At 52.9% G+C, this 14,813-nt stretch overlaps 2 protein-coding genes across 4 annotated transcripts; one reads left to right on the top strand and one right to left on the bottom strand.

The window, feature by feature from the left end:
• The first annotated feature begins 1,336 nt into the window (after nucleotides 1–1,336).
• On the top strand, nucleotides 1,337–8,707 carry MRPS31 (mitochondrial ribosomal protein S31). 3 transcript variants are annotated; one of them, XM_061570947.1, is made up of 7 exons: nucleotides 1,337–1,602; nucleotides 3,778–4,029; nucleotides 4,959–5,111; nucleotides 5,515–5,655; nucleotides 6,001–6,094; nucleotides 7,034–7,178; nucleotides 8,195–8,707. In XM_061570947.1, the coding sequence occupies exons 1-7, from the start codon at nucleotides 1,364–1,366 to the stop codon at nucleotides 8,419–8,421; spliced, it is 1,251 nt and encodes a 416-aa protein (XP_061426931.1). In that variant the 5' UTR covers nucleotides 1,337–1,363; the 3' UTR covers nucleotides 8,422–8,707. The 3 variants fall into 3 exon arrangements, with proteins under 3 accessions (XP_061426931.1, XP_061426926.1, XP_061426916.1); XM_061570942.1 differs by having other exon boundaries at nucleotides 6,001–6,100; XM_061570932.1 differs by having other exon boundaries at nucleotides 6,001–6,104; nucleotides 7,035–7,178.
• A 728-nt stretch (nucleotides 8,708–9,435) lies between these two features.
• On the bottom strand, nucleotides 9,436–13,985 carry SNX3 (sorting nexin 3). Its single transcript, XM_061570959.1, has 4 exons — nucleotides 13,778–13,985; nucleotides 12,771–12,866; nucleotides 12,112–12,236; nucleotides 9,436–10,065 (listed from the first exon to the last, which is right to left on the bottom strand). The coding sequence occupies exons 1-4, from the start codon at nucleotides 13,937–13,939 to the stop codon at nucleotides 9,960–9,962; spliced, it is 489 nt and encodes a 162-aa protein (XP_061426943.1). The 5' UTR covers nucleotides 13,940–13,985; the 3' UTR covers nucleotides 9,436–9,959.
• Nucleotides 13,986–14,813: the final 828 nt, after the last annotated feature.

The following is a 14,813-nucleotide window of genomic DNA, read 5'->3' as shown; positions in this document are numbered from 1 at the left end:
ACGTGACGTCACTCCCGCCATGTTGGTTAAGTTGTTGCAACATGACATCACTCCCGCCATGTTGGTTGAGTGTTGGCAACGTCACGTCACTCCCACCATGTTGGGTAAGTGACGTCCGCCAAGAAAAGTATTTGTAACGTGACGTCACGCCCGCCATGGCAGGTATTTATATTATTTGTATTTTATTATTTCTTTTTACCTACGTGACTTTACCTAAAAAAAAGCCTAAGAGTATGAATCCTTGCAGTCACGAACGCTTCAAATCTAGAATGGCAGGTACTGTATCTGTAACGTGACGTCACGCCCGCCATGGCAGGTATTTATATTATTTGTATTTTTTAATGAATTTTTACCTACGTGACTTTACCGAAAAAAAACCTAAGAGTATGAATCATTGCAGTCACGAAAGCTTCAAATCTAGAATGGCAGCTACTGTAAGTATTTGTAATGTGACGTCACACCCGCTATGGCTGATAAGAATTTGTAAAGTCACGTAGCAAAAATAATGTAATTCATAAAAGTAAAATGAAACAAATTTAAAAATTTGTTTTATTTTACTTTTATTAATTTAAAAATGTTTAATTAATAAAAGTAAAATGAAACAAATAAAAATGTTTTATTTTACTTTTATAAATGTAAAAATGTTTACCTACGTGACTTTACTGAAAAAAAACCTAAGAGTATGAATCCTCGCAGTCACGAAAGCTTCAAATCTGGAAAGAATTTGTAACATGACGTCACGCCCGCTATGTCTAAGTATTTGTAACATTCTAGACTTGAATCTTTCGTGACTGCAAGGAATCATATTCTTAGGTGTTTTCGGTAAAGTCACGTAGGTAAAACATCAAAATTAATAAAAATAATAAAATAAAATAAAGATCACGACGTTTCGGAGGCAACACGTAACATGACGTCACGCCCGCTATGTCTAAGTATTTGTAACATTCTAGACTTGAAGCTTTCGTGACTGCAAGGAATCATATTCTTAGGTGTTTTCGGTAAAGTCACGTAGGTAAAACATCAAAATTAATAAAAATAATAAAATAAAATAAAGATCACGACGTTTCGGAGGCAACACGTAACATGACGTCACGCCCGCTATGTCTAAGTATTTGTAACATTCTAGACTTGAAGCTTTCGTGACTGCAAGGAATCATATTCTTAGGTGTTTTCGGTAAAGTCACGTAGGTAAAACATCAAAATTAATAAAAATAATAAAATAAAATAAAGATCACGACGTTTCGGAGGCAACACGTAACATGACGTCACGCCCGCTAAGTCTAAGAATTTGTAACATGACGTCACGCCCGCCCGCCATGTTGGGTGAGTTGTCGGCACAGGGAGCTTGAGGCACGCGGCCGCCATGTTGGGCGAGTGCGAGAGTCCGACCTCTGGGGGGGGTCCCAACGCGCGTGGACTTGGTGCGAGTCGCGGCGGGCGCGTTGCAGAGCGGGCGCTGGGACCCCGAGGAAGGATGTCGATGGCGAGGATGAGGATGGCGATGAGGGCGATGCTACTGGGCCACGCGGCGCGAACGCACGTGCGATGCGGGGCCCGGGGAGGTGATGCGGAGCGTGGCCTCGTGGCGGCCTGGGCGGACGGGTGAGAGAGAGAGATCCCGTGGGGGGTGTCTCTGGGTGTCTCTTGGTGTCTCTTGGTGTCCCTGGGTGTCTCTTGGTGTCTCTGGGGGTCCCTGGGTGTCTCTGGGTGTATCTTGGTGTCTCTGGGTGTCTCTGGGTGTCCCTGGGTGTCTCTGGGTGTCCCTGGGTGTCTCTGGGTGTCCCTTGGTGTCTCTGGGTGTCCCTGGGTGTCTCTTGGTGTCTCTGGGGGTCCCTGGGTGTCTCTGGGTGTCTCTGGGTGTCTCTGGGTGTCCCTGGGTGTCTCTGGGTGTCTCTGGGTGTCTCTGGGTGTCCCTTGGTGTCTCTGGGTGTCTCTGGGTGTCCCTGGGTGTCTCTGGGTGTCCCTGGGTCTCTTGGTGTCTCTTGGTGTCTCTGGGTGTCTCTGGGTGTCCCTGGGTGTCTCTTGGTGTCTCTGGGTGTCTCTTGGTGTCTCTGGGTGTCTCTTGATGTCTCTGGGTGTCTCTGGGTGTCTCTGGTGTGGTGTCCCTGGGTGTCTCTGGGTGTCTCTGGGTGTCCCTGGGTGTCTCTTGGTGTCTCTGGGTGTCTCTGGGTGTCCCTGGGTGTCTCTTGGTGTCTCTTGGTGTCTCTGGGTGTCTCTGGGTGTCCCTGGGTGTCCCTGGGTGTCCCTGGGTGTCTCTTGGTGTCTCTGAGTGTTCTTGGTGTCTCTGGGTGTCTCTTGATGTCTCTGGTGTCTCTTGGTGTCTCTGGGTGTCTCTGGTGTGGTGTCCCTGGGTGTCTCTTGGTGTCTCTTGGTGTCTCTTGGTGTCTCTGGGTGTCCTGGGTGTCTGGTCTCTGGGTGTCTCTTGGTGTCTCTGGGTGTCTCTTGATGTCTCTGGGTGTCTCTTGGTGTCTCTGGGTGTCTCTGGTGTGGTGTCCCTGGGTGTCTCTGGGTGTCCCTGGGTGTCTCTTGGTGTCTCTGGGTGTCTCTGGGTGTCCCTGGGTGTCTCTTGGTGTCTCTGGGTGTCTCTTGGTGTCTCTGGGTGTCTCTTGATGTCTCTGGGTGTCTCTTGGTGTCTCTGGGTGTCTCTGGTGTGGTGTCCCTGGGTGTCTCTGGGTGTCCCTGGGTGTCTCTTGGTGTCTCTGGGTGTCTCTGGGTGTCCCTGGGTGTCTCTTGGTGTCTCAGGGGGTGTCCCAGGGGGTCCACGTGGCTCTGCGTCGTAATCCTTCGTGTGCCCCCCTCGTGTCTCCAGATGACCTCCTCCTACCTCGTGGCCATCACGCGGCGTGTGACCCAGGCGGGGAAGAAGATTGGGGGGGCGGGGGGGTCACGGCGTATCGATTACTTCAGGGACGTTTGTGACTGCAGAACGATATTGACAATTGGGAGATAAAAATTTGGGGGGGGTATCGGTTGTGAATGCGCGTGTCCGTGTGTGGGGAGCCGGGGGGGGTAGTGGTGCGCGCACTGGGCCACGGTCAACAAATCGATGAGGAATATCTGAACTGGTCATGGACCTTCTCTATCGATTACTTGAGTCGGTGCGGTGACATCTCTCAGCGTTAGCGGAGCTGACACTGCCGGGGGTGATGCTGGCAGCACCACCACCACTGCTAACACTGATTGCAACAACAGTCTGTTTACATTTCGATTTAAAGCTTTCGTGGCTGCAGGGATTCATCTTCTTGGTTCTTTCGGTAAAGTCACGTAGAAGGGAAATAATAAAATAATAAAAATATAACATAATAAGATAAAATTCTCACGACGTTTCGGCCACAACGCAAGTAGCCGTCCTCAGGTGAAGAACAGGTCTGTCGGAAAGACCTGTTCTTCACATACTCTTAGGGTTTTTCGGTAAAGTCACGTAGGTAAAAAATTTAATTAAAAGTTAATAATGGAAATAAAATAATAAATCACGACGTTTCGGAGGCAACACAAGTCTCCGTCATCAGGTGGGACCATCACAGCTAAAATTACTGCATCAAGTGTTCTTCACCTGTTCTTCACCTGAGGACGGCTGCTTGCTTTGTGGCCGAAACGTCGTGAGAATTGTATTTTATGATCTTGTATTTTTATTATTTTATTATCTCCCTTCTACGTGACTTTACCGAAAGAAGAAAGAAGCAAGAAGATGAGTCTGTTTAGAGCTGTACGGGGTCGGGGGGGGTGTTTGTCCTTAGTACGTGGCCTCTAGCCCGCGTGTGATGTTCCTGCTGCCAGGGGCCTGTGGGCTGCTCGCCGTCGTGTGTCGACCACTGCGGGAGGAGAAGGAGGAGTGGGAGGAGGACAAGGAGGAGGAGGAGAAGGAGGAGTGGGAGGAGGACAAGGAGGAGGAGAAGGAGGAGGAGGCTCCCCCGAGGAGCGGCTGCTGAGCGTGCTGGGCTCCATGCGGGTGGAGGTGCGCACGAAGCGACCGCTCCGGCCGCCGCCCGCCACGGAGGGCGGCGGCGAGCGGCAGAGAGCGGCGCCGAGGTGAGAGTGGCTCCCGGGGGGTGGGGGGGGGGTCATGGGGGGGTGGGGGTCGTGGTGAGGGGGGGGGTCGTGGGGGGGGGGGGGTCCTGGGGGGGGGGTGGTGGGGGCTTCCGGAGGGGGGGTCCGAAGGGGAGGTCCAGGGGGGGGGTCCCTGGGAGGGGGTGGGGGTCCCGAGGTGAGAGTGGCTCCCGGGGGGGTGGGGGGGGGTTGTGGGGGGTGGGGGTCGTGGTGAGGGGGGGTCGTGGGGGGGGGGTCCTGGGGGGGGTGGTGGAGGCTCCCGGAGGGGGGGTCCCTGAGAGGGGATGGAGGTCCCGAGGTGAGAGTGGCTCCCGGGGTGGGGGGGGGGGGTCGTGGGGGGTGGGGTCCCGGGGAGGTGGTGGGGGGTCCTGGGGGTGTGGGGGGGTCCCGAGGTGAGAGTGGTTCCCGGGGGGGGGGTCCCTGGGAGGTGGTGGGGGCTCCCGGGGGAGGGGGAGATGGTCCAGGCGTGTGGATGGGAGCGCGGTGGTGGCCGAGGGCTGTTCCTCACCACGCCTCGTGGCAAAATCCTCTCGTAGGAACAAACTTGATTGTACTGCGCGAGATGAAGTGTATCTTAAAACGATGAACGCGTGCGTCAGGAATAACTTAGTTGGATATTTAAACGTCTATAAATAATCTAAAAAAATGGCACAATGACATTCCATAGCTGTCAACCCATCGCGGTAATGGAATTAGCCCGAACATCTCCACGTAGCAGGAGCCTTCTGCAGCAGTTTCGAGGCTATCCTGGATAGGATATCATCGTCCATTGTTAGTTTCACAGTGAACTGCTCATGATAATATAGTAATAAACAATGAGTGATGAGTGAGCGGTGATTGAGTAGTGAATGGTGAGCAGAGATTGAGTGGTGAGTGAGCGGTGAGCGATTACCATGCTCTATCCACTGCAGGCCTGTGCCGCCGCCGCTGGCTGCCGCTGCCCGCGCCGTAGCGGAGGACGTCCCTGGGCGCCGTGAGGAGACGGAGTCGGAACTCCTGGATCAGCTGCGACAGCACGAGGCCCAGAGCGACGCGGCACGCCGGGGCGACCTCGGCAGCCTGAGGCACGTGGGGTCGTGGGGTCATTCATAAGAATCACATAGGTCATGCCTTGCCATCGCAAACGGGGGTCGGGGGGGGAGATGAAAGCTACCTGACTTGGATTTTACCAGTCAAGTGGATTATTCACTATGGGCGTATAAGTACGTCCATTAATTGATGAACGTGTAAGGATTCTTTGTTTTTGATTCGTAGACCTTGTATGAAAATGTCAAAGTGGCGCCTGTTGCCACTAGAGGGCGCTACATTCATCACCGCGGTAATAACCAGTGACGACCGCGCCACCGCTGCCCACGTCATACCCCGCTGGCGACAGCTCCCGTGTGTGTGTACACGAGTGTCTTTGTGGAGCAGGTGTCTGTGAGTACACGTCATGCCCGTGAGCTTGGCATGTCGCCGTGTGTGCAGTGACATCATCTCGGCAATGCGGGTCTCGCGGAAGAGCAGCACCCCTTCGCAGTCCATGAACCAGATTCGCTTCGACGAGGACTGGCAGGGCTTCCAGAGCCACCAGCACAAGAGGGAAGCCAACGAAGAACTCATTCAAAGGTGCGGCCGGGGGTGGTGCACATAGGCACGCGCGTCTGCGACTCTCGCGATGACGGCCAATACACGGCGAGGTGGCACAGTGCAGATGGTGCATCTGCCAGTCATCTTCAGTCTGTTCCGTGACCTACCAGCGAGCTTTCCGAAGCCAGGCCCAAAATGTACCGAGCCTGGCACAATCGCCGTGGTGACGTCACCGTCCCCTCGTAGCAATTGTCGATGGCCGTTGTAATGCTCGTGTGCGTGACGTTGGAGCTTGGGAGTCGGTGTGCCACTGCTGTCGGTGTTCAATAGCCGTACGCGTGTTCTGCAGGCGGTCTCACTGATCGTGCCCTCGCTGCTTTGCAGGTTCAACAAGCGCTTGGCAAGGCGGCATCTCAACATCTTCAGAGAGCTGCCACGCGACGACGCCATCGCCGCCAGCGGCGAGCAGCAGCAGCAGCAGCAGCAGGGTGCGTAACCGGTGCTGGGTCTCCAGACCGCATCATGGCACTGACCTCCACCCCCCCGGCCATTAGTCCATTTGAACCCGCGTGGTGACGCGCGATGGTTCATCGGCATGCAATGGCTGTGCCGTAGGAAGCTGTTAGATTTGTATGTGGCTGGGTCATGTGACCTCTGTGGCCACTAGAGGCGCTCACAGCATGAAAAACATTCTCGGATATGAAACGCGACAATTCATCTGGTCATCATCATTTACACTGCACGCCTCCGCAGCAAATCTCGATCTGCTAGGGGGTGGATCGATACAAGACTCCTGTGTTGTGTAAGGCACCACGGTGTTCTGTAACGTGTATGTTGAACTTCTTTCGCACCGTACGTATGCACCTCTGAGTTGAACCAGAACCAAACTGTAACACCCTGGCCTCAAAAGCCCATCAGAATCTGGCTTGGGCAAGAATCTGAGCCAGGAGCGCGATTAATTATTTTAATGACTGCGCATCATATAGGCGACACGACTCGGCCTCTGCAGTGGAAAACAACCTGGCGCCTCCTGAGCCGCGCCAGTGGGCAAAGGGGCACCGCCGCGTGATGCCTTACGCACACACTAAGATCCCCCATATAGCCTTAACAGACTGTAGGGGCAAGTGCTGTTAGCGAGCACCTATGAAGGCCGGAACGGTACATGAGGGGGTGGGTGGCCAGCACCACGCCCGACCGCCTTTGTCTCCCTGGTGACAATGTTTACACACCTAGGGGAGGCCCGGGACCGGTTCAGATAATCGTCACTGGTGTTGGCCGTGAGCGGGAATCGAGCCCATGTCGCTGGGTTCATAGCGCAGCGCGCTAACCGCTACACTGTCGCTCCCCACTACGCACACACACACACGCGCCCACACGTGGGTGCCGGCCCTGGTGACCCCGTTGCGTTTCCTGCGCAGCGTTTGAGCCGACGCTCTGGGAGCTGGAGCAGGAGAGCGCCATCGCTGCAACAGTGAGCCACGCGCCACGCAACGGTTTCGAGGAGATGATCCAGTGGACAGAGGAAGGGAAGCTGTGGCTCTATCCAGTGAACAATGAGCAGGGTGAGTGCTCGCATCGCGGTCTGCGCCGGCCACAGTATCCAAGCTCCAAGGGGAGCCATGAGCCCAGGCTATGGAGAGCATCTCCTGCGTCCCCCATAACTCAGATTTGCATCGAATCAGGACCTACGTTTTAAAGCTTTCGTGACTGCAGGGATTCATCTTCTTGGTTCTTTCGGTCAAGTAACCGCCTCTACGGGGAGGGATTCCACATAACTTTGAGATCCTTATTATTTCCATTCTACGTGACTTGACCGAAAGAACCAAGAAGACAGGACCCACGTCTCGCAGCCGATCCTTGTTGCCTATAAACGTATGGCGGATTGGTTAAGCAAGCCGGACTGCTGATGAGACACTGAATATCAAAACCAGTGCAGTTTTCCTTGTATTAAAACTATGCTCCTGAAGGCCATGTGTCTGATAGGATGTGTAAAGATAATTTTATTTTTCATGAACACATGGGAAAGTGTATTATCTGCTTATGTCATCATTATAATAGGTTATTATTCGCAAGTTTTGCTCCTCCAATAACTGCACCCATCCAGAGCCGTCTTGGCACAAACTCAGTGGCACTTCTCAGGTGCAGCCCAAGATCTTGCTGTTCATCAGGAGCCCCACTCTGTCACTGCAGATTTTTGCGATGCTGCGGAGTGCAGGATTGATTGATGTACGAATCGAGTATTTTGAGGGTCACTTGTGGGGTGTGTGGGTTTGTGTAAGGTTAGTCTTCGAGGATAGAGTTTGCAATTAAAGTGTGGAATTTGCGTGGGGAGTTGTAGTGTGGTGTTAGTGGTGTTAAGAGCTTTGTGTGTGGTGCACAGGGTTTCCACACGAGATGAGGCATGTGGGTTGATGTGCGGCGAAGTTCCGTCATGCGGTGCTGGCACGCGAGAGTTGGTGCGGTGTTTGGTCAGGATTAGTGGCACTTTAATGCGATACACATGGGTTTTTGTTTGTCTTCCCCTTCGAGTGTCGTATCAATGCCGTGTGCTGGTGTCCCTCTGCGCCACGTGGCCCAGGGCTGGAAGAGGAGGAGGCGGTGCCGTTCCACGAGCACGTCTTCCTGGAGCGTCACCTCGCCGAGTTCCCCTCCTCGGGGCCCGTGCGTCACTTCATGCAGCTCGTCGTCACGGGGCTCTCCAAGAACCCATACTTGACCGTCGCGCAGAAGCGCGAGCACATCGCCTGGTTCCGAGAATACTTCGAGAAAAAGAGCAGCATCCTGGAGAGTGCAGAGTCCGCATGACCCCCCCCCCCCCAGACAGCGACGTTCGCAGCACGCAGTTGAGGCCGATGCTGCCCGCTACTTTTGTTACTGAAGGCGTGTTCCATTCATCGCTTACAACTCAACTATTCGTTGCCAGATTCTCATGGAACATTTTCCAGGTCCCTGCTAGGCTGGACGTGGTGGTACGTGACTAGTCAGAGTTATACTGGATGTGGTGTCCGGGGCACAGTAATATGTACCATCCACCTCGAAAGACTTTGCTGGAATAAACCTCTGGTTGCTGAAAATAAATGGGCGGTGCTCACATTCTTCCTCTGCCTGTTTTATGCGAGAGAAGTCGCCAAAAATAAAGTGTTGGGCAATCGGCACCGACACATCCACCTACATCTTCGTGCGTCACGATATTTAAAAGGTGCAGCTGAGCGACGACGACAATGCCCCTAATTTAACCAAGAAAGGCTTACTCTCATGTCTTTATTTTGAGGAAGATGCGGTTACATTGGGATGCTGGGCCAATTCCATTAACCATCTCGATGTAAGAACAAGGCAGGCAGCAGTCACATGCGCGGAAGCAATAGCAATGCCAGTCGGTCAAGGCCAGTGGCAAAGTCCCCAAAGCAGCAATTTGTAACCCAACAGGCAGCCACAGCACAGATAAACCTTGAAGGCGATCAGGACGGTAACCTCAGCCCCACATTATCCGAGTCCTTGTAAGCCATGATCAACCCACTACTGAAGGAAGGCCTTCTCAAGCCCTCGTTATCAAGTCCTGCACCGTGACAATCCCCCTCTCCCAGGCACGAGAATAAAAAGCCCAACGTCCACAGAAATACTGTATTTGTTCGACGTTTACAGGAAGGTGAGAATAAACCATTGGACAAGGGAATAAAAGTGTTGTCTGTACATGAGTGGTCCTCAGGGTGGGTGGTGGCAGTCCCGGGCAGCTTGGCGTGGCTTGTTAGTGGCGGTGTCGTTAAACAAAGACCCCCCTTCTATCAAGTCCATCACAGCTACAGCAATCCACAAAGTCTCCACAGCGTGATTACTTTATTTAAATGACAATATAATGCATATTAGGAGGATCTGTAAAGCAGCGTATGACTTTTGGTTATTTTGTACATTAAAGTTGGGCTCCAGAGCGTCGTCGTGAAAGATTTGTTTTCTCTATCGTAAATACAGCTACACTCTTTTCAACATTCGTCATCATTACAGCAAATCCGGTTATAATCTACGAGGGCTAAATAAATTGCAATAAAAAAATATCGACGGCCGACCGAAGAAGAAGTGCGTGAGACTATAAGTGTCGTTTTACTTTCCGCGTGAAAACGGCTTCGCTCTCGACCAAGTTAGCGTCGACAAGAGATAATGCGCGAATGCGACGGATGTCGGTCAGACGCGTTTAGAAAGAAAAAAAACACCCTCAACCCCATGGCACAAAGCTCAGTAGTGGCCAAAAGTGAGACAGATTCCATAACGATAACAACGTTGGTGATGAGGGTGACGATGATAATGGAGGGAAATGAGAGCAGGGTGAAGGGGGGGGGGCTCCGTCTGGCTTATGTCTGTCGCACTTTGCCAGGCACGTATCCCTTATCGATGGTCTCATCCTGCAGGAACATGTGAAGGCAGCGCTCATTCTGCGCCAGCGGGTGTCCGGCAATCCTGTGAGCACACAGGAGATCTAGTCAGGTTCTGGTCGGCGTGGCACGGAAGTCACAACACAAGTGCTTGGCATGTAACGATGCGGTCCATTTGTCGACTAACATTCTTGCGGTAAGTCACGTAGGTGAAAAAAAAAATTTCACGATGTTTCAGGCGCAACACAATCCCCCGTCATCAACACAAGCGCCCGCTTGTGTTGCGCCCGAAACGTCGTGAGTTTTTTTTTTTCACCTATGTGACTTTACCGAAAGAACCCAAGAGTATGGATTCTTGCAGTCATGAAAACTTCAAATCTAGAATAACATTCTCGCCTGCTCGTGACGTGTGTAGGATAACATGCAGGACCTAAGCTCGTACTGAATATTTTCTGGCTGGTAGATTGGAGTAGGTGGCACATAGCTTGTATCTATAGCCATAGGATAACAGGAATACTGGATGTTGTGTGCCTGGTCTGGATATATTTTCCAGGTCATTGATCAAGACCGACCCAGCTGACTTCAAGCCCTTATCACAAGAGTAATACATGTCTTTGGATTCATATAGGGATGTTTTAATGTTACATCACTACCATCCGCAAGAATGTTGGAAAATAACCAATTCGAGTCGACCAACTTCCAACCCGCAAACATTAAGGTTTGCGAGTTGTACCCACTCTTAGAAATGTTGCAGGTTACAATTGATTCTTCCGCTCATGGTACCAATACCCACCATTCGCCACTAAGTGACAGTGATATCACCACGGTGCCTGTGCCAGGCCAGGTGCACTTTGAGGCCACGTGGAGTGTCGAAGGTTCGCTGACAGGTGGTCTCGGGACAGACCAAGGTGGCATGGGTTGGCTGACTGAGATGACTGGTAGATACACCAGCTATACCCCAGACTGTGCCAACTTGCGGCATTTTAGCCACCCAGCGCTCATGGTACAGGCATTACATCACACCCGTGAGAATCATTAAAAAATTGCACGCTACCTGGATTTGCGATGCCGCTTCACTCGGCGAATCTCAACTGAAAACTCCAGTCCTCGTGTGTGTGTCCCCATACTGCAGCTCTCGCCGATTTTACTATCAGTTGCGTGCAGTGCTAATGCTAAACATCAGCAGATGCACAAATATTAAGGCACTGTTGGTAGTGGTGCACAGGTATACACTTATCATTAAACAGACTTGTGGTTGACAAATATCTGACATTTCAGGCAATGGTCCTTCTTTAGAGCCGAGAAGACAGGCAAACTTGTGGTCGAAAATCGTAACGTTTTTACACACTGTGGGGCCTCCCGAGACAAGTGGGAAATTTTAAGGCGGCATGTTTTTCGAGTTGACATACCAGCAGTTTTCTATTATTAGTAGACACCGAGTATGAAAATAAGCAAGCCTAAGGGTCTCATATGTCAGCTCGACACGGAAGTCTCTAACGTACAAGTTGCGATTAGCGGAGCTTGAGATGCTGCTTGACCACGTCGGGACCTGACACCCCCAACGCTAACTCCTTGGCTTTTGTCAATCCACTGCTGCACGAAGGCCTGGCCTCGTCTCGTGGTTGGTGGGTGCTTATTTGGCCAAACTTCACCACGCTCAGCAAAGTGGGTTGAAATAAGTGGGGAGAGCACGGGACGTGGGCGCAAAGCATTACAAGATATAACAGGTTTCCGCAGCCAATGATGCTTGTATGTTTGGGCTGGGCTGGGACAGACTGCCTGGATTTTCCTTAAGACGCCACAGTTTAAAGTTAAATGTCACGTATCTAACTGCTACATTTGGTTGTGATAATTGTTCTTCAACTGACCAGCGAGCGAGCTGAAACAGTAATCACTGGCGTGTAAATCACGTGGGACACACACCGACATTTGTTTGGCAATGTCAGGTCGTAAGAGGGTTTTTTACAACGTAAATTTGGCCACGTCATTACGCGGCCGAACCCAAGAATTATAACATCAATAGCGGCACAGCTGATTTCCTGCGGAGTCCGCAGGAAATACACGGCCCAACCCAAAAATTCGCCGACCTGCGCAGAAGGTCACTGTAATTATGAATGCTTCCATGGTTTACTTGTTGATGAATTGCTCCAGGCCGCTTCGCCGCTCCTGAATGAAGCTGTCGTCGAAGATCCCATCGTCTCCGCGGAAGGGCAGCAGACGAGTGAAGGCCTTGCCGGGCAGCGGGGGGACCACAATCTTTAAACGAGACACCCCGGGGATCAAGCGGAAGACGGACCACGCAGAGAACCCCAGTGTGAGAGAGGCACCCCCCCCCCCCCGGGTGTTAAGGAGCCACACTCCTCTTCTAAACAGCAAGTCCCATGACGTCATGCGGTCAGCTGTTCCTTTTCCATCAACTCTGCTCGTGTGCCTCTTTTATCACATCCGCTCGTTCCACCGCATCCTTCACCAGTGGAATCTCCGAAAGCTACTCTCTAGTTGCATCTTCTCTTAACAAATATGCAGTTTTTAAAAATATTTGCTCCGATTTCCATTTGGTTGGTTTTACTCTATTTATTTGGAGGATTTTGCTCCGGTGTTGTTAATGTATCCACGTTATTGATTTCGTCATTTGGCTACCCAGGTCACTCGAAAACGACTTAATTGGGGCCCAGTTCCCAGTGCAAAGGGGCGTCCATGACCAGACGGGCAACCCACCCCCCCCGTCCAGTGCTAAGGGGACCCTGATAGGGGGTGAGGGACCCTAGTGCGAAAGGGGACCCCCCCTACCTTGCTGTCCCTCTCCAGCTCGTTCTTGAGCCACTCAAAGTCGCTGTATCGCCTCCGCACCGTCGCCTCCTTTAGCTTGAAAATCGGCAAATTCGTCTGCGGGGGAGGAGGGGGACGGGTGGAAGGAAACGCAGCGGGGAGATTAAGTTGGGGGGGTCCTGAACCCCACAGAAAACTTGGATTCTAGGGGAGAGTAAGTTGGGGGGGTCCTGAACCCCACAGGAAACCTGGATTCTAGGGGAGGGGGAGATTAAGTTGGGGGGGTCCTGAACCCCACAGGAAACCTGGATTCTAGGGGAGGGGGAGATTAAGTTGGGGGGGGGTACTGAACCCCACAGGAAACCTGATTCTAGGGGAAGGGGAGATTAAGTTGGGGGGGTCCTGAACCCCACAGGAAACCTGATTCTAGGGGAGGGGGAGATTAAGTTGGGGGGGTACTGAACCCCACAGGAAACCTGGATTCTAGGGGAGGGGGAGATGAAGTTGGGGGGGGGTCCTGAACCCCACAGGAAACCTGATTCTAGGGGAGGGGGAGATTAAGTGGGGGGGTCCTGATTCCCACAGGAAACCTGATTCTAGGGGAAGGGGAGATTAAGTGGGGGGGTCCTGATTCCCACAGGAAACCTGGATTCTAGGGGAGGAGGGGACCTAACAGTGGACAGGTAACCCAGGAAGCGAGACAGAGGGACCCAGCGGAGGACCAGGGACCCCAATAATGATCCCGAATTGGGCCCTTGAGGCCTGAGTGGAGATCCCGAATCCCCAAGCGAGAGGCCAGAGACTCCTGACGGGTCCGAGAGAGCGGACCGGGGGCCTAGGCGAAGGGGGTTGTCGGGCCTGGAGAAGTGTATAAGGAAGGGGGGGGGGAGAAGCATGCGATGGGGATTAGGGGGTCTGAGATAGGGGGGCCAGGAAAAGGGGGCAGGGGACCGGGGCCCCCCCTCACGGAGCAGATCTCGCGATGGGCGAGGCCTGGCCACGGGACGCGGACCTCTCCCGCCTCTCACCTTCATGCGGACCTCGTAGCTCGTGAAGCGAATGCGCCCCACGCCCACCGTCTGCGGGCTGCTCACGTCGATCTCGAGGAAGTTGCTTGGCGGCCCGTAGGCGTCCGTGAGGTCCTGGGGCTTCGTGAGGAGACGCCGAGTGTCTGCCACCGCCTCCGCCATGGCGTCGTCCCGCCGCGTCACGTGACTGTCTCGTTCCCCCCCCTACCGCGCGCGCCCCCCCCCCTTTCCTCTTTCACCCCCTCCCTCCCCCACGGGTGGTGTCACGTGGCCACGCCCCTTTCCCCCCCCCACCCACGGAACCTTGCCGTAACCAGCCAATGGGAGCCGCGCTAAGGCAAAACGAACCAATCCCGTGGCCCCCCCCTCCCCCACGCTCGCTTAGCCCCCTTTCCTCTTTCCCCCCCCCCCCCCATGGGTGGTGTCACGTGGCCACGCCCCTTCCCCCCCCCCACCCACGGAACCTCGCCGTAATCAGCCAATGGGAGCCGCGTTAAGGCAAAACGAACCAATCCCGTGGTCGAGTCCGTGGCCCCCCCCCTCCCCCACGCTCGCTTAGCCCCGCCCACTCGAGCACGAGACGCGGCGTGGTAACCAATCACAGCGTTTGTCGTTTGGTGGCCACGCCTACTTTTATGCCCCCACCCGTCACCCGCTTCTCTCACGTGACCCCCCCCCCAAGCCCACTCACGATCTCAGTGACCAATGGGAGCCGAGCTTCTAGGGCCACGCCCCCCGATTAGTCGATTATAATAGTCAATTATTAGATTCATATTCTTAGGTTTTTTCGGTAAAGTCACGTAGGTAAAACATCAAAATTAATAAAAATAAATTATTTTATTAATTAATAAAAATAAAATTATTTGATTTTTATTAATTTTGATGTTTTACCTACGTGACTTTACCGAAAAAACCTAAGAATATGAATCCTTGCAGTCACGAAAGCTTCAAATCTAGAATTATTCGATTATATATAGAGAGTCTATTAATCGATTTGACGCCAGAGATACGCGTGAGGATTGCTCCGATAGCAATC

The sequence above is a fragment of the Lethenteron reissneri genome, chromosome 6 (genome assembly GCF_015708825.2).
Source record: "Lethenteron reissneri isolate LAM-NWPU_2019-01 chromosome 6, ASM1570882v1, whole genome shotgun sequence".
Taxonomy (NCBI): domain Eukaryota; kingdom Metazoa; phylum Chordata; class Hyperoartia; order Petromyzontiformes; family Petromyzontidae; genus Lethenteron; species Lethenteron reissneri.
Note: the sequence above shows the minus strand (reverse complement) of the source record. Positions and strands in the feature narration are given on the sequence as shown.